At 35.4% G+C, this 26034-nt stretch overlaps 2 protein-coding genes and 1 pseudogene across 3 annotated transcripts; 1 reads left to right on the top strand and 2 right to left on the bottom strand.

Annotated features, from left to right (window-relative positions):
* The first annotated feature begins 2414 nt into the window (after positions 1-2414).
* Positions 2415-6967, top strand: LOC125207428 (bicyclo-germacrene synthase-like). Its single transcript, XM_048106800.2, has 7 exons — positions 2415-2582; positions 2917-3193; positions 4806-5190; positions 5695-5910; positions 5992-6133; positions 6216-6464; positions 6544-6967. Exons 1-7 carry the CDS (start codon positions 2457-2459, stop codon positions 6820-6822), a joined length of 1674 nt encoding a protein of 557 aa, XP_047962757.1. The 5' UTR covers positions 2415-2456; the 3' UTR covers positions 6823-6967.
* A 9478-nt stretch (positions 6968-16445) lies between these two features.
* Positions 16446-17408, bottom strand: LOC125207725 (LOB domain-containing protein 29-like). The gene is made up of 2 exons (XM_048107230.2): positions 17100-17408; positions 16446-16780 (listed from the first exon to the last, which is right to left on the bottom strand). The coding sequence occupies exons 1-2, from the start codon at positions 17382-17384 to the stop codon at positions 16595-16597; spliced, it is 471 nt and encodes a 156-aa protein (XP_047963187.1). The 5' UTR covers positions 17385-17408; the 3' UTR covers positions 16446-16594.
* Positions 17409-17781: 373 nt separating this feature from the next.
* Positions 17782-25158, bottom strand: LOC125207810 (1-aminocyclopropane-1-carboxylate oxidase homolog 11-like; annotated as a pseudogene). Its single transcript, XR_016135963.1, has 3 exons — positions 24667-25158; positions 18550-18870; positions 17782-18186 (listed from the first exon to the last, which is right to left on the bottom strand). The product of XR_016135963.1 is annotated as a 1-aminocyclopropane-1-carboxylate oxidase homolog 11-like (transcript).
* Between the last annotated feature and the right edge of the window lie 876 nt (positions 25159-26034).

Here is a 26034-nt window from a genome sequence, read left to right as displayed (position 1 = left end):
TACAATTAGAGAATAGATTGATACTATTCCTTGTTTTAAAAGAGGTGCCCAAGGTTTACGATTCCGGCCGATAACCGCGAAACCGTAACCTGCGGTTATGGTTCCGAACCAGAACCGTCAGAATTTATTCGAACCGAAACTGTCGATTTTAGACCCATGGTTCGGTTAAGGTTCAAAAATTTTCGAACTAAAATCGTGCGGGAACCGTGAAAAACACCGGAAACCGTGAAACCGAGCCATAACCACAAAAAACAGCCGAAAACCGATGGTTCGAAACCATAAAAAACCATTAGAAAATCGGTGGTTAGGAACCTAAATCGAAACCGAAACCGAAACCGGAAACGTAACCATAACCGCGAAACACCCTCGCGGTTCGGTTTGGTTCCGGTTAGGCAATTTCCAAAACCCGAACCAACACTTCTGAACCGTAACCGTGGGCACCTCTACTTGTATATAGAGTTGTAGCTAGGTTGAGCTGGCCTGACCCACCAGTGAAATGAAGTGGGCCTGGGCTGGGCTCATTAGGTGAGGTGGGCTCTAATTGGGCCATTTTGTAAACCCGGGCCCAGCCCTGGGGCCTATTAGAGGCCCACCTTCTATAAACTGTTTTTTTAAATGTAATTAGGTGATTAATTACTTTTAATAGTGTATTTCTCTATTTATGCATGTCATCTTGTGCACGAGATGTGTTAATTTTATCTATATCATATCAATTTTTTAGATGTCTCTTAATGGACTTAAACAATACTCCCTCCGCCCGGCATTAGGAGTCCCGGTTGACCATATTCATACGTCCGGCATTAGGAGTACCGATTAGACAGAAAGAAAAATATTACTCCCTCCGTCCACAAAAAAAGGCTCATTTACCATTTTTGGTCGTCCACAAAAAATAGAGCACATTCATTTATAGAAAGTTTTCAACAAATAATAACCCTACACATCATTTCACTAACACTACTTCTCACTTACTTTTTCTCATTCTCTCTTACTTTTTCCCTTCTCTCTTACTTTACGAATTCTACATTAAAACTCATGTTATACACCAATTGCCCTATTTTTTGTGGACGGAGGGAGTATAAAATAAAACACTAAAAAGCACAAGTAAAAACACATCCAAAGAATAAAGCAAATAATAATGCAAATGGGTCCTACAATCCATTATCACACCCTCAAACATTTCTTAAAACCAGCACCCAACTCAACCGGGACTCCTAGCGCCGGACGGAGGGAGTAATAGTTTAATATCAACATAAGTTTCCAATCAAATCATGAATGCAACATTCAATCTTTGACTACATCTAATTTTTCTTATATTTTTTTATCCAAGATGTAAAAAAGATGGTTCTAAAGTTTAACTTAAAGCATATTACGTATTCAGAATTTAATATTTGATGAATAATTATACAATTCTTTAAATTTGTTAGTTAGTTCATATACTTGTATTTTTAAAAATACAATATCAACTGATATATCATCATCATCTACTAACAAAATTAACAATATTGATTATTTATTTAGTTATACATGTATTGTTAAATAGAATAAAAAACATGAAAAGTATTGTAAATACAAAGTCAATAAAAATTTAGATTTAGTTAATGAGATATAAATACTACTACAAGTTATATGTTTTATTTTTGCATAAAATAAATTTAGCATATATTTAAAAGACAAAAACAAAAATAATTAAACAAAGCCCAGTCCGGCATAGTCCAGCCCCGACCCACGTGGCAAGTGGGCCTCGGCCGGGCCGGGTTGGGCTAAGCAAAATTAGAAAAAGCCTGGCCTAGCCCAGCCCGCCTCAGACATGGGCCTGGGCCGGACTGAGCCTCAATATAGGCGGGCCTCAGCGGGCCTGGGCTGGGCAGGGCCGGCCCACCCACTTGACAAGTCAATTGTATACACTCTTATAATGCCTATTTAAAGGTACACCATGTGAAGTAATAATCATCAAGGAATATACAAAAACTACGTTCCTCCTCTTTCTTCCTTATCATGCCTAATACAACATTCAAGACCGTATACGTACAAAAATCCAAATTTAGTTCAATTTAATTCACATCAAACTACTCACTAAATTGTTATCCATTACCTAAAGTACAACCCATAATTGATCATCTGATAGAGTTTACTATTCAAATTCAAGCCGACGTCATTTACTGCATATTTAATTTTATTTATGGTATTGAGTCTATAAATAATAGATATTTAACAAACGAGATAATATTAGAAATCATTTTAGTTTTTTATGAAGGTAGAAACGATTAAGGGTCGACAAGAAAATAAATTAAGCACATGCATTTCGTTTTTTTATGTCGTTAAGCTCGTTGAAATTTTTTAGTTGAGTTTGTAACAACAAATGCCTATAAGTATCTCCACATTTCGTCAAATGAAATACCAATATTCATCTCTCTCTTTCACAGAGTTTAGAAACATATATAGTCATATAGAGTAAGATGGAGATATGTTCACTACCTGTTCCATCCAAGAACGGCAAGACCTTAGATGAAATTCGTAAATCTGCAAAATTTCATCCATCCATATGGGGAGACTTCTTCCTCAAATATAATTCAGATAACACGGTAAATATATTCTTAAGAAAAACTAGTTACATATGTATTCTTCATTTTTAATGTGTCTTTGCATGTTTATGAATAATAGGGGGGTTGTCATATGTTTACTTGTGACTAAAGACCGTGTCTAATCATATCTCTAGTTCGATTGCTTTATTCTCAAAATTAAGCTTGGCATGTGATAATATATTGTGGTCTGCCTCCATAATGTTAATATTACATTGTATCTCATGATTATCATCTCATCTTCAACCCTAATCAGTGAAAAACCCTATTTTTTATTCATTTCATATTGTATCTTTCTATTATTTTGTCTAACGAAGAAAAAGCTACCCGAGTGTAGAAAATTAGTGATGCCGAACAAGAAGAACTCACAACGAAAAAAGAAATGGTCAGAAAATTGCTAGCTCAAACTCCAGATGATTCAACGTGTAAATTGGATCTCATCGATGTGATTCAGCGTCTAGGAGTGGAATATCATTTTAAAAATGAAATCGAGGAATCCTTAAAATATATTCATGATAGATACAAGCACCAAAATAGTGAAGACAACGATGATCTTCGCATTGTGGCTCTTCGTTTTCGACTCCTTAGACAAGAAGGTTACAACGTCCCATGTGGTAAGCATGTTCCTCTGTATACCCCCTTTATAGGCCAGGCTACTCATAGAACAAGTAATGACCGAACTAAAAAAAATTATGAGATTGATCAAAAAAGGGGAATTTCTTTATTATTTTTTTATATTTATATTTTATTTTATTTAATTATGGATTAATATTCTAATTAGGTCAAAATTTTGTTAGTTAGCGTTGACCGCTATTTTTTTTTTGGAACTGTAAAAAAAGGACCAGTGGCGGAACCAAAATTTTAATTCTGGGGGACCCAGATTAGTGTTAATATTTGTTGAGTATTTTTAGTATAAGCGGGGCTGAAACAACTCGAACATAAGTAGTAAAGAATTGTGTGTGAGAGATTGGATAATGAGATAAATTATTGTAAATATTATTTACTTATGTATTTTTATTTTTTATAATAAAATGCATAGATTGAAGAAATAGTAATTATTATTCTTAAATTGTGAAAATCTTTTTTTATGATTATAAAACAAAGTTGTTTATTCAAAACAAATTATAAAATCCAAATAGGAGTGGAAAACTATTTCGATCAAAATGGTCAGAGGGGGGATTGTACCTGGCTCCCTAAGTGACAAGGCAAATAACCAAACCAGCTGTGCTACTTCAACATTAATTAAGTATTTCATACATATATAATATATAGACAAACTTCGAATGGCTGAGGGGCCCAAGGGCCCCCCAGCCCCACCGTGGCTCCGCCACTGAAAAGGACTACTTCAATGATGTTTTCGTTTGTTTATAAGTCTATTTTCAAAAGTGAATGTTCTGGACCAACTTCGTTTTTTGGCCATATGTTTAAAACCAAAATTATACTTTACTCCAATTTTATATTACAATTTCAGAACTTATCTAATTGACAGGTACTCTATAAAAAATTTTGATTTAAATGACAATTATTCCCCCGTCGACTATATCATTGGACAATTGAGAAAAAAAATCCAGTTATGTTTTTATATTCCGATTTCAAAAGTGATGAGATTAATCAGAATTCAATAAAATGTTATATTCCCTACGTCCCCATATGTAATCTATTTTTTCTATTTTAGTCTGAGCCATAAAATTAGTCCACTTTTTATTTATGAAATTCTTTACATCGCACCTTCACGGTCCCACGCTACTTGATACACTTAAATTACAATCATTCCAAAATTAGTCAATAAAATTAGTAATGATTGTAACTTAATTTACAATCATTCCAAAATCATACTCCCTCTGTTCCACGCTACTTGATACACTTCTTTTTCTCCAGTTTAAATATTTATTATCATTTTTTCTAAGATGACTGCGGAAAAGAAGTGTATCAAGTAGTGTGGACGGAGGGAGAATGGTTTTGTAACATTGCGGCTTTATCCCGCTAGCCCCTGCATGTTTCAACCAAGACTCAATAGTATCTCTCTCATTAAATTTCTTATTAGGCCATTTTATGATGTCCGGCATGTCTCATTTCATTTTTATTATGTCGTAAATAGGTCATATGTTCCACTAATTCATTTCATTAAGACGAAGTAATTCATTTATTTTTTAAACATGATATAAGGGATTGAGATCATAGTAATTTCAATCTTAATCTTATTAATTACTAGTTTTACTTGAACAGACGTGTTCCGCAAATTCATTGACAATGAAGGAAATTTTGTGGCATCGTTGGAAAATAATGTTGAAGGTTTGTTGAACTTATATGAAGCAGCACATCTTGGGACACATGGAGATGAGATTTTGGACCGAGCAATAGACTTTTGTTCGTCTCATCTTCATGCGTCACTACTCAACAAGATGGCCAAAGTTCCTCTTTCTAAACGTGTTAACGAAGCCTTGATTCTGAATATGCCAATCCACAAAACTCTCACAAGATTGGGTGCTAGAAAGTTCATAGCTGTATACGAAGAAGACGAGATGCATAATGAAATGGTGCTGAATTTTGCCAAGTTGGATTTCAATATTGTGCAGAAGATGCACCAGAGAGAGCTGAGTGATGCTACAAGGTTAGATATAATATATTATGTTTAAGAGGTGAGTTAACACATTTCTAATATGGTATCAAAGGATGGGGGTCCAAGTCGATGATAATTTCATCTCTTTATCTTTTATTGTCAACTCCGGTGAATACGTGATGGAAGTCCGATGTGTCATTCCGGCCCACATGTGCAGGGGCGTGTTAAGATCTCTTAATTTATGTCTTCATAATTGGTGAAAATCCCATGTAATCTATATAAAAGTGGAGAACCCTCCCCCTTATGAGGCCTTTTAAGGGGGTGGGTCCATTTCTAACAGATGCATTTTTCTTTCAGGGACGTTCCACTATATTTGATATATTTCTCTTAAATAAAAACACTATTCTCTGTACTTATTATGCCTTCTACATTATTCTTTGGCTACTTAACTCGCATAACAATAGTGTATAAAATCTTGGGACGAACAAGAAATGTGTCTAATAGAATGGAACGAAGATAGTATATATATTTATGCCTTATAAGAACTACTTTTAGGTGGTGGAAGAAATTGGATGTGGGGAACAAAATGCCTTATGCAAGAGACAGACTTGTGGAGTGCTTCTTTTGGATGCTTGGGGTCTACTTTGAGCCATGCTATGCTAAAGCAAGAAGAATATTGCTTAAATGCATTAGTATGGCTTCCATCATTGACGACACGTACGAATATGCAACGCTACATGAACTACAAATTTTGACTGATGCAATTCAATGGTTCGATATCAATCCTTTTTCGTACTTATTCTAATATACTATATTCGATCTAATGTTTTTTCGATTTATGGAGTGTTTCAGTTGGGATGTTAACACGACCTTGGACGATTTGCCACTTTACATCCAAATGTGCTACAAAAGCCTTATTGAAACATATATTGAAATAGAAGATGAAATGGTGAAGACAGGAGAATCATACCTTGTTCACTACGCAATAAAAGATGTATGTGCATGTGTATATGTTACAAAGATAAATATGCAATGGTATAAATATTGTTTTTAGTTAATTAAAAAATAACTCGCAGATGAAAAAACTAGTGATGGCATATTTCGAAGAGCCAAATTGGTTGTATAATATGTATATTCCAACGGTGGAGGAGTATATGAAGGTCTCCCTTGTATCATGTGGCTACATGACATTGTCAACTACCTCTTTAGTGGGTATGGGAAATCGAGTGAGAAAAGAAGATTTTGATTGGATTACAAATGAACCTCTGATCGTTGTAGCATCATCAACAATTTGTCGATTGATGGACGATTTAGTCGGAGATGAGGTGCGTATTAAATTTTTGTACTAGTTATAACAAGTTGAAATGAATATGATCTGGATCACTCTCTTTCCTACATGTGTAGTATGAGGAGAAACCCTCATCGGTGGATTGTTACATGAAACAATATGGTATGTCGAAGGAGGAAGCTTGTGCTGAACTCCGTCGACAAGTGAAGAATGCGTGGAAGGATATGAATCAAGAATGTCTCGAGCCAAGACCGGCATCTATGCCAATCCTTATGCGTGTATTTAATCTTGGTCGCGTCATCCACCTTCTCTATTCGGATGATGATTGCTATGCCAATCCCATCAAGTCCAAAGAATGGATCAAAATGGTGCTTGTTGAGCCCCTCAAAATTTAAGCAACTAGTCAATGATACAAAAATAAAGGCTGTCGTCTAGGACTTAAGTTTATTCTATCTATAAGATCTTTTGTTGTAATCACAGATGAAAACTGGACTAATATGGTTCGACATTGAAGTTTAAAACCACTTTCTTCATTTTACATTAACAAGACATGGTGCATCTTAAAGTTATCTTCCTATATTCAGTGGCGAACCCAGGAATTTTACATTGGGGGTGCCAAAATGACATAATACAAAATAAAGAGAATATAACGAAATTTGGACAAGAAAACGTTAAAAAATGGTGCCAAAATGACATAACACAAAATGAAGAGAAATATAAAGAAATTAGGACAAGTAAACGTTAAAAAAAAAGTATTGTAGGCTCAGGTACTTGTACTCGGTTCTCAAGTTTATGAAATTTTTAAGGCAGATACCCCCACCACTTGACCTAATACCATATTAAGAAATTTGTAGATTATATATATGGATATAATAGTTCAAATCGTTGGGGATTCCAATGCCACGCCACCCCTCCATATAGGTCTGCCACTGTGTATAATAAGTAGTAACAAAAATTGGAAAAGTATATCTGCTACTACTATATAAACGTATTGTTACCGGCTATATTAGCAGGTGTATGTTAAGAGGCTCTCACTCCTGACGAAGAATATCAGTCAGTTCGCTTGCAAAACACAATAATTCTCTGTCGACCGTGAAGTAGGGTTGAGTTGTATCACGCAAGTTAATTGGGCAAATAATTCTTCATTTAGGTCATTGTTAGCTAAAAATAATGACATTTTTGGAAAGTGTCTTTTCAGGTCATTTTAATAATGGTGGACCTAAAACTGAAAATGACATCAAACCCAGATTTTGTAAAATGACATAAAACTGATTAATAATGACCTTATTTGTTTTTTATCAATTATTTACCATTAGATCACCTAATCCTAGAACCAAGATTTTTGGGCTGCATTTTTGTTTGGATCATCTCCCACTCCGCATGTGATTAACTATATATTCCCATCCACAGATAGTGACCGAAAAACCTCATAGAATAATAGTATAGTACTCTCTCTGTCCCATAATAGATGTCACACTTTACTTTTTAGTTTATCCCATAAAAGATGTCATATTTCCTTTTTTGGAAAAAAATCCTTTGTCACATTAATATAAATATACTCCCCCGTCCCTTAAATTTTGTTACACTTTAACCGGGCACGGGGTTTCAAGAAATGTAATAGAAAGTGAGTTGAAAAAGTTAGTGGTAAGTGAGTCATGCTTTTTTATAGTAGTTTTATAATAAAATGTGAGTTAGAATGAGTTAGTGGAATATGAAGTTCACTACCAAAAATCTAAAAAGTGAAATGTGACAAATTTTGTGGGACAGGCGGAAATGGAAAAATGTGACAAAATTTAAGCGACGGAGGGAGTACTATTTTCTCTCTTCACCTAACACATAAAATAGTGTCTCTTAAAATCTTGTGTCATTATCTAAGTGTGTCATCTATTGTGGTAACGAGGGAGTAATCATCAGTGAAGCAAATGCACGGTTGGGATTAGTAGTATAATCAAAGTGGATATACTGAATAACAAAAAATGTACTCTAATGTATAGACAATATGTCCCCTTTACTCATTGCACTGTGCCACATCCTTGCTTAGTTGATTTGGAATGTTTATCAACTTAATCAACTAAAATATAACTTAATTAATTTATGATTATGAAAATGTTGACTAATTGGTTGAAGGGTCATTTTTAGTGCTAAACTAGTTCATCCTTTTTGGGAAAGAAAATGACAAAATGGAGCCTAGTTGTTGACTGAATAGAATTGATTATTTCAATAGAAATTCAGTTTTAAAAGAAGGAAAAGAATTTGCCAAAATGAATCCAATTAAAGACAGGCAATTAAATTGTGCCTAAGCATAGATAGCTGGGTATTTGATTTTTTTACGACTATTATCAGTTATCATGATCAGAGTTCACATATCTACTAGTATAATTTTTAGGATGAGAGCAAGCAAGACTTTTTCTTTTACATTTATGTACTGTAATTATTTGTAAAATCTTCACTTCTTCATGCATGAGCTTAATGCAAACTGATATGAATTACGTTTCTTTTGAGCATACGAAAAAAGAAAAACACCAAAAGAATTAATAAGTTTGAATGTGACCCTTATTGCTAGATAGTTTAACTAGAATAGAAACAACAAGAAGTAAAACAAATATTTAATAATTCTTTTAAAAAAAGTGACGTCGAATTCATAAGGAAAAAACAACTGTTGGTCAAGCGGCATGTGACTTCATTTCGGCGTTGAGGCAATTAGTATTCTGAGATGACAACAAAAGCTTTATTTAAAAAATTAGAAACCAATTTTTGATGCTCTCTTTTGATTTGTTGTTTAAATATCCCGACATGACTAGGCCATCAATTGAACAGTATTAGTTATTGTTTTGTTTCTATATATACTAGTAATATGCACTGTCAATTAAAGCATGTTTGAATACTAAAACTTTTCAATGAAAAAGGTGAACTTTACGATTGAAAAGATTAGACAAAGTAAGATGCTGCAATTATTTAATTTAATGCCTTATTTTTCATCTTCATAACAAAGAAGAGAATTTTGTATTAACAAAATTCATTAATACAGGAACATATATTTATGGTAACATATACAATGCATAACAAAACTTTAGTACATCAAATAATTAAATGCGGAGAACATTTTCAAATTATACAAGGATCATTTTTAAATCGTTTTAGTTCATGATAAACACAGAGGTTATTCTAAAATCATTTATTTCATACTATCTTATGTATTGGATAGCTCATCCTTGTATGAACTGAATCGATTTAAAAACTACCTTCATGTTATCTAAAGATAATTATTTATTACTCCATCCGTCCTACAAGAATATGTACTCTTCCATTATAGTCCGTCCCACAAGAATATGCACGTTCTAATTTTGGAATTCTTTTCTTTCTAATGAAGTGGAACTCATTCTCCACTAATAATACATTATTTACTTTTTCTCTCTACCTCTATCTTACTTTACCAATTTTACATTAAAATCAGTGCCGAACTTAAAATGCATATTCTTTGGAGACGGAGAGAGTATGCATTAAAATTTAATGATTTCTTAACTACCTACTCTATGTCAATGTATCTATGAGGGATATGATTTAATTAAACTCATTTCAATATTTACAAGTTTGCTAATAAAATTAACAAAATAGAATATATAATTGTAATAATTCATCAATTACAACGAGGCAACAATATTTCTGAAAAAGACTTTTGGGGTGAACGAATGAGCTTCCTTTTGAAATCCAACTCACTTTCTATTTGTTAAAACTAAATAAATAAAAGACTCCCTTTGTAAACTTAGAAGAGAAAAAAAAGGTAAATGAGAATTTAAATTGTGAAGATTCCAAAATAATAAAATGAAACATTTTTTTATGGAAGGAGGGAGTAATTGGCCGTAAATTAACTAACTGTAGTTGCATAAAGGGGAAAGTATAACAGTGTCCTGATTATGTGTTAGATGTAAGTCTCAATAGCTATTTAGGAAAATAAAGTAAGCCACCAAATTATTTCTGATATGGAGTATATGTTTGTCCAAAGTTACGATGACACATGAGCTAAGAAAACAGTCATAGGTGGCGGTGAACAAGCATTTATAGCTAGGGTTTTCAGAAATGTGTGTTCATCATCAAAGTTTGAATACAAAAATTTGGTAAACAAAAGCCGTAAATATATAGTAGAAATTAATGGTGAATATACCTGAATGCAACTGAGTGGAGATCATCCTTAAACGGCCATTGCATCTCGCTCCCAAACGACTGATTATTCTCTTCCACAAAACCAGATTTCTCATACTGATTTTGAGATAAATCAGGGTAGAATTTTTCCTCTGTGTCAGCTAAGATGACACATTTTTTTTTCCAAGTATTTTGGGAAAATGATAGGAGTAATAAATACACCCTCCATCCATGAATAAATGTCACATATTTTAGGCTCGAATTTAACAAATTGTTTGACTTAATAAAGAAAAGTGAATAGAAAAAGTTAGTAGAATGTGAGTCCTAGTTTTATATATTAGGTTATAATAAAATGTGAGTGGAATAAGTTAGTAGAATGAGTCGTCCACCTAACAAATATAGTAAAAGTGAAATGAGACATTTATTGTCGGACGGACGAAAAATAAAAAATGGGAATTTAATGGAGGACGGAGGGAGTATTTAAAGTAGAGAGAAAGTAAAGTAAGAGAGAGCATAATATAGAAGAGACTCTTTTACATTATTTTCATCTGCGTTACTTGAACTATTTATTACTCCCTCCGTCCCGCTTAAGATGACACGTTTTCTTTTTTAGTTTGTCCCAACTAAGATGACACATTTCCTTTTTTGGTAACTTTCTCTCTCCAATTAATACACTCAACCACTTTTTTTCACTCCTATTAAAATATTCATCTTTCTTTATCTCTCTACTTTAATACTTACATCCACCTTCTCTCTCTCCAATTAAACACTTTAACCAATAATTCCTAAAATCCCGTGCCGGCTAAGCAATGTGTCATCTTAGCCGGGACGGAGGGAGTATTATTTTTCAAAATAATTGTGAAAAAAAAATGTGTCGTTTTAGCTGGGGCCAGAGGAGCTTGTACACGTTGCTAGCTCTGAAGACCTTGTGAATGGCTGCGAAGTGAGCGGCGCCTTGCTCGTGACAGAGGTATAGAGTGAATACGCAACTTCTCACGCATTTTCGCCTCAGGAATTTGCAGGCGCCACAAGGAAAACCTGTTCCTGTCATATTATTCATCAAATAAATAATATGACAGGAACTACTTAGTGATGATCAAATGTTGATCGATATTTAGCAATGAATAACATTCTACTAGTCCCTCAAATAAACAAAACATTCCACTAGTAAATCCGTTAGTAAAACGATTGTTTGCTTAGTCTTTGTTAAGCGGCTAACTAAAAGATCTATACCTACAATGTTAGAGATTAGAGCTTTAATTATTGCTAATTATTTTGATGGAGAACAAAAAGATTGTGTACGATCTCATCAGCACTCACACGTGTGCATATAACCTTATAAGACTTGCTAAGTCCGTGTGATCTAATTACTACTTTGCTCACAAAATACCATACGTATTCTTAGATATAGTACTATCAGAATGGAACACTTTAATTAACTTTACCCAAAGAAAGCATATATTATTTAGATTTTAGAAACACATATTCACTATATCAATTTTCTATATATTGGTAAGGCATGTGTTCATTGCACGTGTTCTCTATTTAGCATTATCAATTTACAATTGATAAACTATATAAGATATAGTATTATCAGAAAGGAACACTTTAATTAACTTTACCCAAAGAAAGCATAAATTAATTAGATTTTAGAAACACATATTCACTATATCAATTTTCTATATATTGGTAAGGCATGTGTTCATTGCACGTGTTCTCTATTTAGCATTATCAATTTACAATTGATAAACTATATAGTAGTATAATTTATTTATATTTGAATTACAAAAATTTCTTTGTCCAACATAATTTATAGATATAAAGAGCATTATATTGCTAACTATTTAAATTGTTAACTCTGCTAACTCATCAATATAGTGTATTAAAAATGTCAACACGGTGACATCAAAATATCAACACATAATATCAACACATTATATTAAAGTTCAAAAAAATTATGTGTTGACATTTTAATGTCATCGTGTTGACATTTTTAATACACTGCGTTGATGAGTTAGCAACTTAAAAAAGTTAGCAATTGATCATTCCCCTAAATATTTCAATTTTGTGATTTTTAGATGATTTCATTTGTATGAATAAATAGTACTGCAATCTTTTAATAACTCTTTTCATTTTTATTAAATTATAATATTAATACGTAAAAGTGAGATTCACGGTCACAAACTTTTTTCGCTCATGCTGCTTCATAGTACTATTTCTCAAAATTGTTGTTAATATAAAATGGAACAATTAATAGCAGAAGCTTAGACGGGAGTATCTTTTTCGAACAAATTTGTCAACAAGGCTAATATTTGAAAATAGAAGGTGACAATTAATGATATATATGAAATTTTAAATATCAAATAAATAAAATAATGAAGAATCGATTCATTTATATATGCATGTACACTGTGACCGGAAAAGCTCATATATAACCTTCTTTTTAAAAAAAAAAAAAAGCTTATATATAATTATTAGTGAAGCAAATGCACAGTTGAGATAAGTAACATATAATCAAAAAGTGGATTCACTTGGTCTATGATTTATGGTTTTATTGGGTAGGTCAACCTAATATTAGTATAAAGGATACACAATTTTAATAGAGCTAAATAACAAAAAATGTACTCTAATGTTTAGACCAAATGTCCCCTTTACTCATTGCACTCTGCCACATTCTTGCTTAGTTGATTTGGAAAGTTTATCAACTTAATCAACAAACATACTTCTTTTCCAAACCCCACACGTACACTTAGTTAATTTATGATTATGAAAATGTTGACCAATTAGTTGAAGGGTCATTTTTAGCGCAAAACTAGTTCAGTCTTTTTGGGAAAGAAGATGACACAATGGATTTATAAGTTTGAATGAGCCATTATTGCTAGAAAGTTGGACTAGAAATAGATACAAGGAGAAGTAAAAGAAACGATAACCATAGTTAATAATCCATTTAGAAAAAGGTGATGTTGAATTCATAAGGGGAAAAACAACTTTTAGTCAAGCGGCATGTGACCACTTTCAAACTTCATTTCGGCGTTGAGGCAATTAATATTCTGAGATGACAATTTGATTAGAAAAATTAGAAATTAATTTTTGATGATATATTTTGATTTGTTGTTTGAATGTCCCGACATGACTCTGCCATTAATTGAACAGTATTAGTTTTTGTTTTTGTTTATACACATATAATTTGAACTGCAAATTGAAGCATGTTTGAATACTAAAAGTTTTAAAGGTAGATAGGTGAACCAAAGTACGATAAAAAGATTTAACAAAGTAAGATGCTGCAATTATTTTATTTTTCATCCACAATAAAAGAAGAGAAATATTTGCCTTGTGTTATCAAATCTATTTAATGTAGGAATATATATTCATTGGGAACATGATCATTTTAGATACTTCTAGGGACATTTTTATATCATTTTAGGTCATGGTAAATATAGATGTAATTTAGAAAAAATAAATTAGTTCAATCTTATGCATTTCATAACTCCCTTTGTATGAACTGAATCAATTAAAAATTATATCCATGTTTAGTTATTTAGTTATACATCAGGATTTAATTTATTCTTTTTTTTTATCACAACTCTACATCAATGTATCTACGTGGGAGATGATTTAATTAAACTCAATTTAATATTTACAACATTGCTAATAAACTAATCAAAAAAGAATAATTATAATAATTCATCAATTACAGCGAGGCAACAATATTTCTGAAAAAGGCTTCTAAGATGGACGAATGGGTTTCCTTTTGGAATCAAACTCATTTTCTATTTTTTAAGCTAAATAATAAAAAGGCTTCGTTTATAAACTAAGTCAGAGATGCATGGCAAGGCTAATCCTCGTCGTCATCAATTTTTGTTTTGAGACATTAACATCAAATAATGGAATCAACCGCCAATTTTCATACTTAAATAGTTATTCGCGCCAGCATCAAATTTATTCATTTATACACTTAATTAAATGTCTCATATGTTATTATGTTGTCATGTAGTATGTTCAAGTAATCATATAAAGAGGAGAAAAATGAATAAGAGAAGTTGTTGATGGAATTATACATTATCAATTAATGACTTTGAACCACCTAAAATATTACTCCTTCCGTACCTAATTAAATGTCTCAAATTAAATGTCTCATATTTGACCGGTACGAGTTTTAAAAAATTGTTTGACTTTGTGTAGTAAAGTGGGTAGAAAAGTTAGTGGAATGTGGATCTACTTTTAAATATTGGTTTTATAATAAAATGTTAGTGAAATGAGTTAGTGGAATGTAAGGTCCACTTACCAAATATAATAAAAATGAAATGGGACATTTATTGACGGACAGACGAAAAATGAAAAACGGGACATTTAATTTAATGGTGGACGAAGGGAGTAGTAAAGAGTAAAAAAAAATACAAATAGAAGCAGAAATTACTGTATACAATAATAATAGAACGAAATGGTAACTGGAATTAGGAAATCGGACAGAGTTACGAAAAATAGTTTATAGAGTTGTGATCAATGTCGAACTAATTTTCAAGACCGAACTAGAGACCAAATTAGGGCCATTAGATCTAGTTTTTTTGATGAGATGCGCTGCTGTGTAAATTATTTCGGTCTTCATTACAAGCCCATTTTACTTCATTGTAGTAGGTTTATTACTTCATTGCAGTACGTAATGCCTCGAAACTACATTATATTTTTACTTACTTCCAATAGGTTTTGAAATGATTCAACTCTTGCTTCATTCGAATTCATTAAACTAAGTTTTTACTTTATTCACTTTAGAAAATACAATTCATTCCAGTAGGTTTATTACTTCATTCAAAAACGTTATTATTTCATTCCAGTAGGTTCCAGTGTGATTTTAAATGTTTCTACACATACTTCATTCAAATAGTTTATTACATCATTCAGTGTGCTTATTGCACCATTTAATTAGGCTATCACTTCATTTTGTTGTCATAGCTGGAATTTTTGGACTATCACAACGTCGACGGGATAGTCTTGACGTCTCCGTCTGCGAAACAATATGTATGTACTGGAATGAAGTAATAATCTTATTGGAATAAAGTAAAAACATATTGGAATTAAGTAATATATTCTGGAATGAAGTTAAATCCTCCTAATATTTTATGACTTATTTGCCATGGGCTGAAGTAAAAGAGGCTCGTGACCTAATTTATACATTTATACATTTGTGCATCTCATCCATAAAAACTAGACCTATAAACCCTAATTTGGTAAACTTCTGCAGTTCGACAATAAGGAGGGATTTGCATATAATGAGACTCATAGTTTATATATCCCTTCTTATTAGTATAAAATTAACAAGTTCTGTTATCAAAAGAATGCAAAACTAATCAACTATTTTTAAGATTTCAGTAACTATTTTATCCGTCCGCCATTAAATGCCTCATTTGTTCTATTTCGTTCGGCCGCCGATAAATGTCTCATTTCACTTTTATTAAGTGGACCCTCACATTCCACTGACTCATTTCACTCCGATTTTATTATAAAACCAATATATAAAAGTAGGACACACATTTCACTATCTTTTCTACCCACTTTACTACATCAAGTGAAATAATTTCATAAAACCCGTGCATGTCAAATATGAGACATTTTAGTCATAGACGGAGGGAGTATTTGTTATTAATTGGAAGGTTAAAACTCATGACCGATCCCAAGAGTTAGTTACAGTTACAACCTAAGAAATTAAGAATATCTCTAAAACAGAAGCTACCTATTTAGGTTTAATGTCAAAAGGGGAAAGTATAACAATGCCCTGATTATGTGTTAGATGCATGTAGGTTTCAATAGCTAATTAGGAAAATAAAGTAAGCTACCAATTATTATTTCTTATATATGTATATTTATCCAAAGTTACACGGTGACAAGCATTTCTAGCTAGGGTTTCAGAAATATGTGTTCATCATCAGAGTTTGCATACAAAAAGTATAGTAGAAATTAATGGTGAATATATCTGAATGCAACTGAGTGGAGATCATCTTGAAACGACCATTGCCTCTCCTCCGACTGCATCTAGCCCGAATCGAAGCTCTCAAACGAGCGGTTGTTCTCTTCCACAAAACCAGAGTTCTCACCTCCTAAAAACCCCTGATTCTGAGATAAATCAGAGTAGAATTTCCCATTATGGTTTGGTGCAGTTATGATGGAATGGGCTGCTTGTTCCTTAAGAGAAGCCAGTTGTGCTTGTAGATTCACAACCTTCCAACATAAAAATAAATTTTAAAAATAGAAACCTTTGAAGCGACACAAATTTTAATGCATAATAGGTAAAGTAAAAGAGAGGAAGAGAAAAAGTAATTAAATCAATGTTAGTGAATTGTGGGGTCCACTTTATTGTAGTGGTGTAAATTGATGTACATGGGATTAAAGATTTCCAAAAATAGAAAGTTTGAAAGTTTCTGTTTTTAAGAGACGACAATGGAAAGATTTGCTATTTTTAAAATACGCAAGATAGCATGAGACAATTAACTAAATTCAAAGATTATTCAAACCGATTTATGGAAAAAGAAGTTAAAACCTGATGTTGAAGGGCGAAGATGTGGGAAACGCAGCCGTAGATGGGATCTTGAAGCCTGGCCTGAGCTTCGTAGGCGATGGTGATAGCGGCCTCACAGCGGTGGGAGACGGGGAGGTGGGCGAGGAGCTTTGACACGTTGCTAGCTCCAAAGACCTTGTGAATGGCTGCGAAGTGAGCGGCGCCTTGCTCGTGGCAAAAATAGGGGGCGAAAACGCAACCTCTCACACATTTTCGCCTCAGGAATTTGCAGGCGCCACAAGGGGAACCTGTTCCTGTCATATTCATCAACAACTAAAATGCTACGGAGTACTTAATATGATTTGTATTTAAATTTTTTTTTAATATATAGTAGAAGTTGTGAATGATATGATATGATGAGTTGATTTTATAAGGACAAGTGAGAGAGGTGGGATGATCTATACTACTTTATTCTCTATATTTTTCTTCATATTTTATTGCATTTGGTCTACTGAATGAGGGGCATGCCTTTATTTTTTACTCCATTTAGCAAAAAATGATAATACTAGTTTGATCTAATTTTTATGGTTTTAGAGTACAACTCAGTATCCTTAAAGATCCAAAGAGTTAGCCTAATTCAAACCCAAACCCAGTTGTTTAATTAAAGAGGCCCAAAAACTTAAAAGAAGAGAAGTGGCCCAAGCATTTAAAACAACACTTGATCAAAACAACCCACATCTCCTTAATTCCTTCATCATCAATCTCCACGGAGCTCTCTGATTTTGAACATACTTATGCGTTACGAAAGGTTTCAATTTTGTGCAAACTATTGTGAATCATAAAGCTTGAAAGGTCATTGACAACAACAAACGCGCCAGACTATTAAGCTAAATCATTTATTAATCATGTAATAATCGAAGGCAGATTCAACACGAGCTCCTTTGACTTTATAGTATTGGAAGTACTCTTTAAACATGAAGTCTCTATACACCGCAGGCTTCTCTTTGGCGACCAGCTCTTTGATCGGACCAAACGGCTTCCCTGCTGCTCGGATGCTCGGATTCTTCAGCCCCTCCAACTGCGACAGCACTCTGTGCTCCACGCTTATGAACTTCTCGTTGCTAAGAATCTGCAAATGACAATTATAATCAATAAACAAAATGAAAATAACAAAAAATTAATATAGTACACTACAACAAAAAGAATGGATAAGGACACTTCTAATGCTATTAATGACGTTAATGTGTGTGTCCATTTATACCACCAACGCTTCATAAAGTGTCCTTATCGATTCAGTCCAATTAGGGGAAACAATTAGAAGCGTTCTAAAAAGCAAAACGTTAAGATAGTTTGTTGTCAGCTTAAAGACGTTTTCTTTTGCGTCATAAATTAAGATTATTTTTAAAAAATTTATAATGCTAATAATTGAGTCTCAATTATTTTTTGTTTTTTAATGTATAATTGTTGTGTAATTAAGTGAGGGTGTGATGACCTGCATGGGATCACCGAAGTTGGCGATGAGGGCCCAGGGACGGGCGGTACATCAACCCATTGGTTGTCGCGAAGCATCTGAAGGCCGCCGAGGGTGTCCCGAATGAGCAAGGTGAGGAAATTGGTGTCGGAATGCTAGGGGGCTCCTAAGGTCTTGTGAGGCTCAAGACAAGCTGGATAATACAAACATGATATAGACTGACTTATCATGCACTCCATTTTGGACAAGTAATCAGTGGGAAGGCCTAAGGCTTCTGAGAACAACTCTGCCGTTAGTTCCCTCACCTCAATCATGTACTTTACATACTCCTCCATTTCCTTCCTGCAAATCAAAACAAATTAAGACAGATGAGAACTAATCCTAAATGACTAAATTAAAAAATCATTCATATATACTTGATAAATTTTATCCACACTTAATGTGTTGGATATAAAGCCCACCTCAAAGCTTCCAAGTAAAACTCTACACAAGCTCGACCTCATAAATCAAACTCCGCGAACACGCCCTTCTTGAAAGATAATATTGATTCAATCAATATTAAAAACATACATAAGGTGCATGACATGAAATGATTCTATACGGGATATGCATCCTATGTTAGAGGTTCGATCAAGAGAACTTCATTCCATTAAACTTATGGCTCTCAATTTTTAAAGAGACTTTGTTGGGATCGAACTAGTCGAACGTAATCATTTGAAACATCAAGAACAAGGAACGAGGAACGAGATGTACCATATCACCCTCCTCATACTCCTCATCTCGACGATGCTTATCTGCTTGAGACTTTTGTTGATGCCGTTCTAACTACAGATTAACCTTGAGCTCTCGGAGTATTTCATCACGAGCTCGCAGGGCAACATCTACTTCTTGGACCATTAACGAGCCCAGCTCATAAGGAATAACAACAGGTGGACTCCACCCATACACCGCCTCAAATGGGGACATTTTAATAGAGCGATGGTACGTAGTATTATACCAATATTCAGCCCAAGCAAGATACTTCTCCCACTGCAGCGGCTTGCTCGAAGCATAGCAACGAAGGTATTGCTCAAGATTTCGATTAGTGACTTCCGTTTGGCCATCATTTTCTGGGTGGTATGCACTACTCATCCTCAATTTAGTTCCCATCTAACAAAAGAGCTCCTGCCAAAACATACTTAGGAAAGCTCGATCACGGTTGGATTGAGGCACTCCATGTAGCTTGAGTATGTTACGCACAAAAGCATCGGCGGCCGTGCATGCCGAGTATGGATGCGAAAGGGCTACAAAGTGAGCATATTTAGAGAGTCGGTCAACAACAACCATTATCACATTCTTCCCCGCCGATTTTGGTAGTCCTTCTATGAAGTCCATCGACACATCGGCCCACAAAGCTTCGGGCACATCCAATGGTTGAAGAAGTCCACTTGGCATCCTAGTATCTGATTTGTTCCGTTGACAAATATCACAACAACGCACATAGTCAAGGACATCTGCTCGCATTCCCTGCCAATGAAAAACTCGAGCGAGCCGGCTATAGGTGCGTAAGACCCCGGAGTGACCGACAATAGTGGAATCATGGAATTTACGAAGTATAGCTAGTCACAACTCCTTATCATCTGGTACAATTACCTTACCATCTCGCAATAAACATCCCTGACTGACTGTAAATCGAAGATCTGAACTCACACCCTTTTCTTGAATTTCAGCCACACGTTGCTTGAGCGCAACATCCAGTTGTCTAGCAGCCCAAATGGAGTCTCACAACTCCGACTTAGGTATTGAAATAGAAAGCAATTCACCCGTAGTATCCCTCCTTGATAAACCATCGGCGGCATTATTCTCGGCTCCTGGCCGATAAACTATCTCATAGTCATATCCCATGAGTTTTGCCATCCATCTCTGGTACTCGGGTGTTGAAACTTTCTGCTCCAGTAGAAATCTGAGACTTCGCTGGTCTGTAACTATCTTGAAACGACGCATAGTCATACCGCTTCCAAGATGGCGAGCATCTCCTTCTCATATGTGGAACGGCCACATTGCTTATCACTCAAACCACGACTCAGATATGCAAGAGGTCGATGTTGCTGCATAAGTACTGCTCCAATCCGCTGGCATCGGTCTCGATCACAAATTCTTCATCAAAGTTAGGTAATGATAAAATCCGCATAGCTCAGTCACGTTTCTTGGAGTCGGCCATGTTTGCATTGCTTCTATCTTTCTCTCATCCACCCTTACTCCTTGGGCTGAGATAAAATGACCCAAATACTCAAGCTCCTCTTGCCCGAACACACACTTAGATGGCTTTAAGAAAACCTGATTATTTCTCAAAACACCCAAGACCATCTGCACATGTTTCAAATGCTCGTCCCACGTCGAGCTATAAATCAATATATCGTCAAAGAAGACCAAAAAAAATATTCGAAGATAGGAGCGAAAGAGGTCATTCATTGTAGATTGGAATGTAGATGGTGCATTACACAAACCAAATGGCATAACAAGGAATACATAATGGCCATTATGCACTCTAAATGCTATCTTCAGGACGTCCGTCGGCGCCATCCAGATTTGATGATACCCGGCTCGGAGGTCGAGTTTGGTGAAGTACTTTGCCCCAAATAATTCATCTAACATATCTTCGACAGTAGGTATAGGAAATCAATCCTTCACCGTAACTTCATTAAGCTTTCGATAGTCCACACAAAACCTCCAAGTTCCATCCTTCTTTTTAACCAAGAGTACTGGTGAAGAAAATGGACTAGCACTAGGCTAAATTAATCCAGAACGCAACATCTCGTCAACTTGACGTTCGATCTCATTTTTTTGAAAGTGAGCGTAGCGATAAGGTGCCACATTCACAACCACCTTCTCATCTTTTAGTTGTATACGATGGTCACAAGTTCTCACCAGTGCTAAGCTCGTCGGCTCAACAAACACATCTTTGAAATTTTTCAAAATCAGTTCCATGTCTGGCTGCACACTTTCCTCAACATGACAGGTAGAAGAGCTTTTTAATAAAATAAATGTAGCAGCTCCTCCTTGTATCTCCGCATCCATCTCCACCCCATTAATAGTTACAATTTCATGCTTGGGACTAACCCCCTTCAATACACACTTCTCCCCTTTTATTTCAAATTGCATCGACATATCAACATAATCAATCAAAACTGGACCCAAGCTTTCTAACCAAGGAAATCCTAACACCACATCTATATTGCAAATAGCTAAGCCATATAGAGTAGTGGTAAATGAAATACCTTGAATAGTCACACCCGACCGCCTCGAATCGAATAAAACACTACATTCTTTCTCCATTAGCCACTCGTACAAAAACTGGTGAGATGTACGTTACTGGTAATTGGAGCTCCTCCGCTCGTCGGGGTGGATGAAATTAAGACTCGCACCACTATCAATGCGGAGTTGTACCCCACTGTTATTGATGTCACCAGCCATCCTCATGGCTTTGCTCCCAATTTCTTCGAGCACTGCATTGAGAGTAATAGAGGCTTCGGTCTCCTCGCAATCTTCGTTGTACCTTGGCAGTGTTTCACTCTCCTCTTCGCCACACATATCAACAAGCAAAACTTTAGCGCTTTTACACACATGCCCACGTGTAAACTGCTCGTCACAGTTGAAGCAGAGGTTCTTCACGCCGAGCCTGCATTTCTGCCCAAGACAACCGTCGTGGTTACGAAGAGCTTGCTGTTGCTGATGATCGCAGCACGTTAAGGAATAACAACTTTTTCAGCAATAACAGCTTTTGGTGGTACACGCACCGAAGAGTATCTTGGACGCCGACTTCTATATTGTTCATCAGCGTGTCTCGCCAACTCTATCGCATGCTCTAAGGAATGAGGTCGAAAGAAACGCATCTCCCTTGCCAGCTCATCTTTAACTCCGGCCATGAACGCCCCTAATAAGGCCTTATCCTCCCAATGTGGTAAACAATTCACCAATCTTTCGAACTCCGCTAAGTAGGTACGGAAAGCACCAGTTTGACGAAGCTGGATGATGGCTTCATCTGCCTCCTCCATCTCTGTGGTGCCGAAACGCTGCAGAAGTCCCCTCTCGAACATACCCCATGATATCTTCTTATGTCGAGCACTGAACCACCTCCACCATTGATTGGCCTCACCGTCGAGATGGTATGATGCCCACTGCACACGTTTGTTGGTGGGAAGCTCTTGTGCACCAAAGTATTGTCGAGCCACACCCGTGGATCCTCTATCCCAGAGAACTTAGTGAAGTCCATACGAACTGGATTCTTCCATTTCTTTCCTTTGTTACTCTGATCTCCGATTCCGATGAATCAGAGTCATCGTCATCGTCCTCCCATCCCTCGTCCTCATCGTCTTGTAGTGCGCTAAAGGGATTCCGAACATGATCCTTCCCCTTTGCCTTTCTTGTTTTTGCTGCATGCAGTTCTTGCAGCTCCATAAGAACGGCATTAATCGAATCCTGCGTCTCTGTCATGTTCAATTCCACCGCCTCCAATCTAGCCCTCGTGGCTGCCATTCCTTGAGGTTAAACGGAAGCACAAATGATTAAAAATCGTAACTGTCTCTGATGACAAATGTTGGGATCGAACTAGTCGAACGTAATCGTTTGAAACATCAAGAACAAGGAACGAGATGAATTTCATCAAAACTCTTGCCGACTCTTTTTTGTATTAATAATTTGATAAATAACTCCTAATATGACGATAACCCATTTAAATACAAATGCAAATCACAACTAAAGCCACTACTCCACTATTCTATAAACATAAAATAACATAACAAAGCATAAAATAACTACTAATCCACCATTCTCACGTTTCCCACTTCTTCCACCTTCTTATTGTCTTAACTTCCAAGGAGGTCTAGTAGTGCGTGAGCTGCGACGAACCCTAGCAGCTGAACCAGGCCCATCAGACTTTAAAAGTGTTTGACAATTATTTGGGAGAGAGCTCATTAAACTCATAAGTTTCTATCTTTAAGAAATTAATTAAGGGAGTAAAATCTAGAGGTTCAACTAGAAAGAAAATAATTAATCCTAAGATTAATTATTCAGTCACCCTAAACAAAATTAATTAACAAGCAAACAATAAATCATCAAATCAACAATTAGATAAAAGAAAGTTCATTACTCACTCAGAGTCCAATACTAATGAATTCGTCCAATACTAATTAATTAATGAGAGCCCAAAATTCTCTTTTCTTTCCCTTCTCTTAACATTAGACCAACTAAAAAAATAATCATGTGGCCCAAAGAGGAGCCCAAACCCAAAACTAAAAAGAATTGGAACCCTAATCACATATTCAAAACAAATAGGGGCGCCTATCTTTCTCTTTCCTTTCCTTCTTGTTGCACTCTCACACGGTCACACCACCATTTAGATGCTATGCACACATTCACATCTCTCTTTTTCCTTTGTCAAAACTAGTTTTCGGGTGCCGTCGTGCGCGAGACTAGTCCCTAATGAATCCAATCTTTTTATTTTTTTTGCTATTACAAAATTTTAAAATTTATTCATGTTTTGTACATAATAGAATAGAAAAGCCCCTAACAATAATTTAAATCAGCTGAAAATTTATTTTCGGTTAAAATTTTAAAAATTTAGCCCCAACTCATGTTCATTTCTGTATCCGCCCCTGGGCACAGTCGGCATGAAAGGGTGCCGAGGGGCAGCAGCGGTGGCTGCCGCCGTGTGACAGCAGCTACGCGCGTGTGTGTGGCTGCCAGAGATAGCAGCAGCGGGATGTCCAGATGTAGCAGCGGCACCATTCGGTAGCTCGGTGCTCATCGAGCCCTCTTAAAAGCCAAGTCCTTATTTAACTCATGCTCGATATTAAAATAGCCATTACAAGTTCATATTTGCTTCTTGTTTTCCTTAACATTTTGGGCAAAGTAAAGGTCATGGTTCCTAAGTGCTCAGTTAAGAAAGTTGTTAACTGTAAAACGATAATAACATTGGTGCTCCTAAGTTTATGGCAAAAGTATAATGCGGTAAAGATGAGCATGTCATTGAGAGTATGTTTGGTCTATTGATGTTGATAAGGATGAGAGCAATTGAACGAAGTTTACTATCGTGGTGTGTTTGAATTAAGCAAAATGTTATGTAAAACTAGGAAATCAAAATGGTTTAAACATAGATACCTTGAGGAAAAGGCGTGTTTTAAAAATCGGATCGGATCGGTCGAATCGACCGGTCGGGCCGCAAACCGGCAGGCTATCCGGTCCGATTTGGTCATTTAAGCCGTCGACTAATTGAGCCGTTTTAGACCGGAAAAACCGGCCGGTCGGGCCGGAAACCGCCGACCGATTGAACCAGTTTTTGAAATATTTTCTGAAAATCACATTTTGCTGCCGTCGCGAATCCTCGATTCAGCTACTCTCAAATGGATAATACCTTTCCCACTGCATCTTTTCTTCCCTTTCTCCATAGCCCCCTCAAAATAAATATCATTAATGTTCAAACCTACTTATTAATGGATCGAAAAATTGTATATCTAGATTAGTGAACATCACAAGATTGAGTGACAGAATAAAAAACTAAAAGAGGATTGAAAAAGGCTTAACAGCATGGAAGAATATCTCAAAACAAGGAGGCTGTGGGGGGTTTCAAAATGGAGATGGGAGGGGGACGATTTTTGAATGGCGGCGGGTTGGGGGGATTGAAAATAGGGTTAGGGTATTTAAGAAAAGTGGTAAGTGTCGTATGGGCTTAGTGTACTAGAGGCCTGCATTCTTATTTATTCAATTGTAAAAAAAAAATATATACAAGAGACATGCTTTTTTATTCAATTATAAATACATAATATTAACTTCAACTACATAAATATGTAGGAATTGAGCTAGGATAAGTATTTTGGATTTTAATTTTAAATTCTATTTTATTTAAAAATACATTATATAATTTTATGTAATAAATATATTATTGCTACAGTATTCCGGTCCAACCTGTGGTTCGACCAGTCAGGCCAGTTGAACCGTGAACCAGTAGTCTTGCCGGTTCACTTACCGGTCCGGTTTTTTCAAAAGAGTAAAGAGAGGTAGTGTGTAGAAACTTAACTCCCTTCTTAAAGCACTTGTTTGCATCCTCATTTTGAAATAATTTTGTGTGGAGTTTTTTTTGGGAAAACAAAAGAAGTAGAGGATGAAGTGTCGTAGTATTTATGGGGGAAATAATACATGGGTTTACATGATTAGAAACATGATTCATGAAGGAAATATATTGTCCAAAGGATATGGACTTTTTGCCAAATGAGACAAGTTGTCACTTCAATCATTCACTACCATAAACGGCAAGAAAATTACATCTTGTCACCTAAAATGATGGCTATCAAGTACGGCCATCGTTTGGAAACTGTGTGTCGTTGTTTGAAAACGAGCATGATGTGATCTGATTTCATCAAAAGTCTCATCTTGATTTGATGTCATAAAGTGTATTTAACACGTGTTCTATTCTTTCGTGTAGGTACTAGGCGCACAAGTCGCGATTATCAATAAAGATCCGGAGGGCGT

The sequence above is a fragment of the Salvia hispanica genome, chromosome 2, assembly GCF_029641045.1.
Source record: "Salvia hispanica isolate PSC_SH4W2 chromosome 2, Shi_PSC_v1, whole genome shotgun sequence".
In the NCBI taxonomy this organism is placed as follows: domain Eukaryota; kingdom Viridiplantae; phylum Streptophyta; class Magnoliopsida; order Lamiales; family Lamiaceae; genus Salvia; species Salvia hispanica.
This window is presented reverse-complemented; position numbering and strand designations above follow the sequence as displayed.

Coding starts and splice junctions, on each gene's coding strand:
- LOC125207428 (XM_048106800.2), top strand. CDS start 2,457: ATGGAGATATGTTCACTACCTGTTCCATCCAAGAACGGCAAGACCTTA. Junction 5,191..5,694: donor GAGCTGAGTGATGCTACAAG/GTTAGATATAAT, acceptor AACTACTTTTAG/GTGGTGGAAGAAATTGGATG. Junction 6,134..6,215: donor TTCACTACGCAATAAAAGAT/GTATGTGCATGT, acceptor AATAACTCGCAG/ATGAAAAAACTAGTGATGGC.
- LOC125207725 (XM_048107230.2), bottom strand. CDS start 17,384: ATGAATATGACAGGAACAGGTTCCCCTTGTGGCGCCTGCAAATTCCTG. Junction 16,781..17,099: donor TCTTCGCCCTTCAACATCAG/GTTTTAACTTCT, acceptor TTATGTTGGAAG/GTTGTGAATCTACAAGCACA.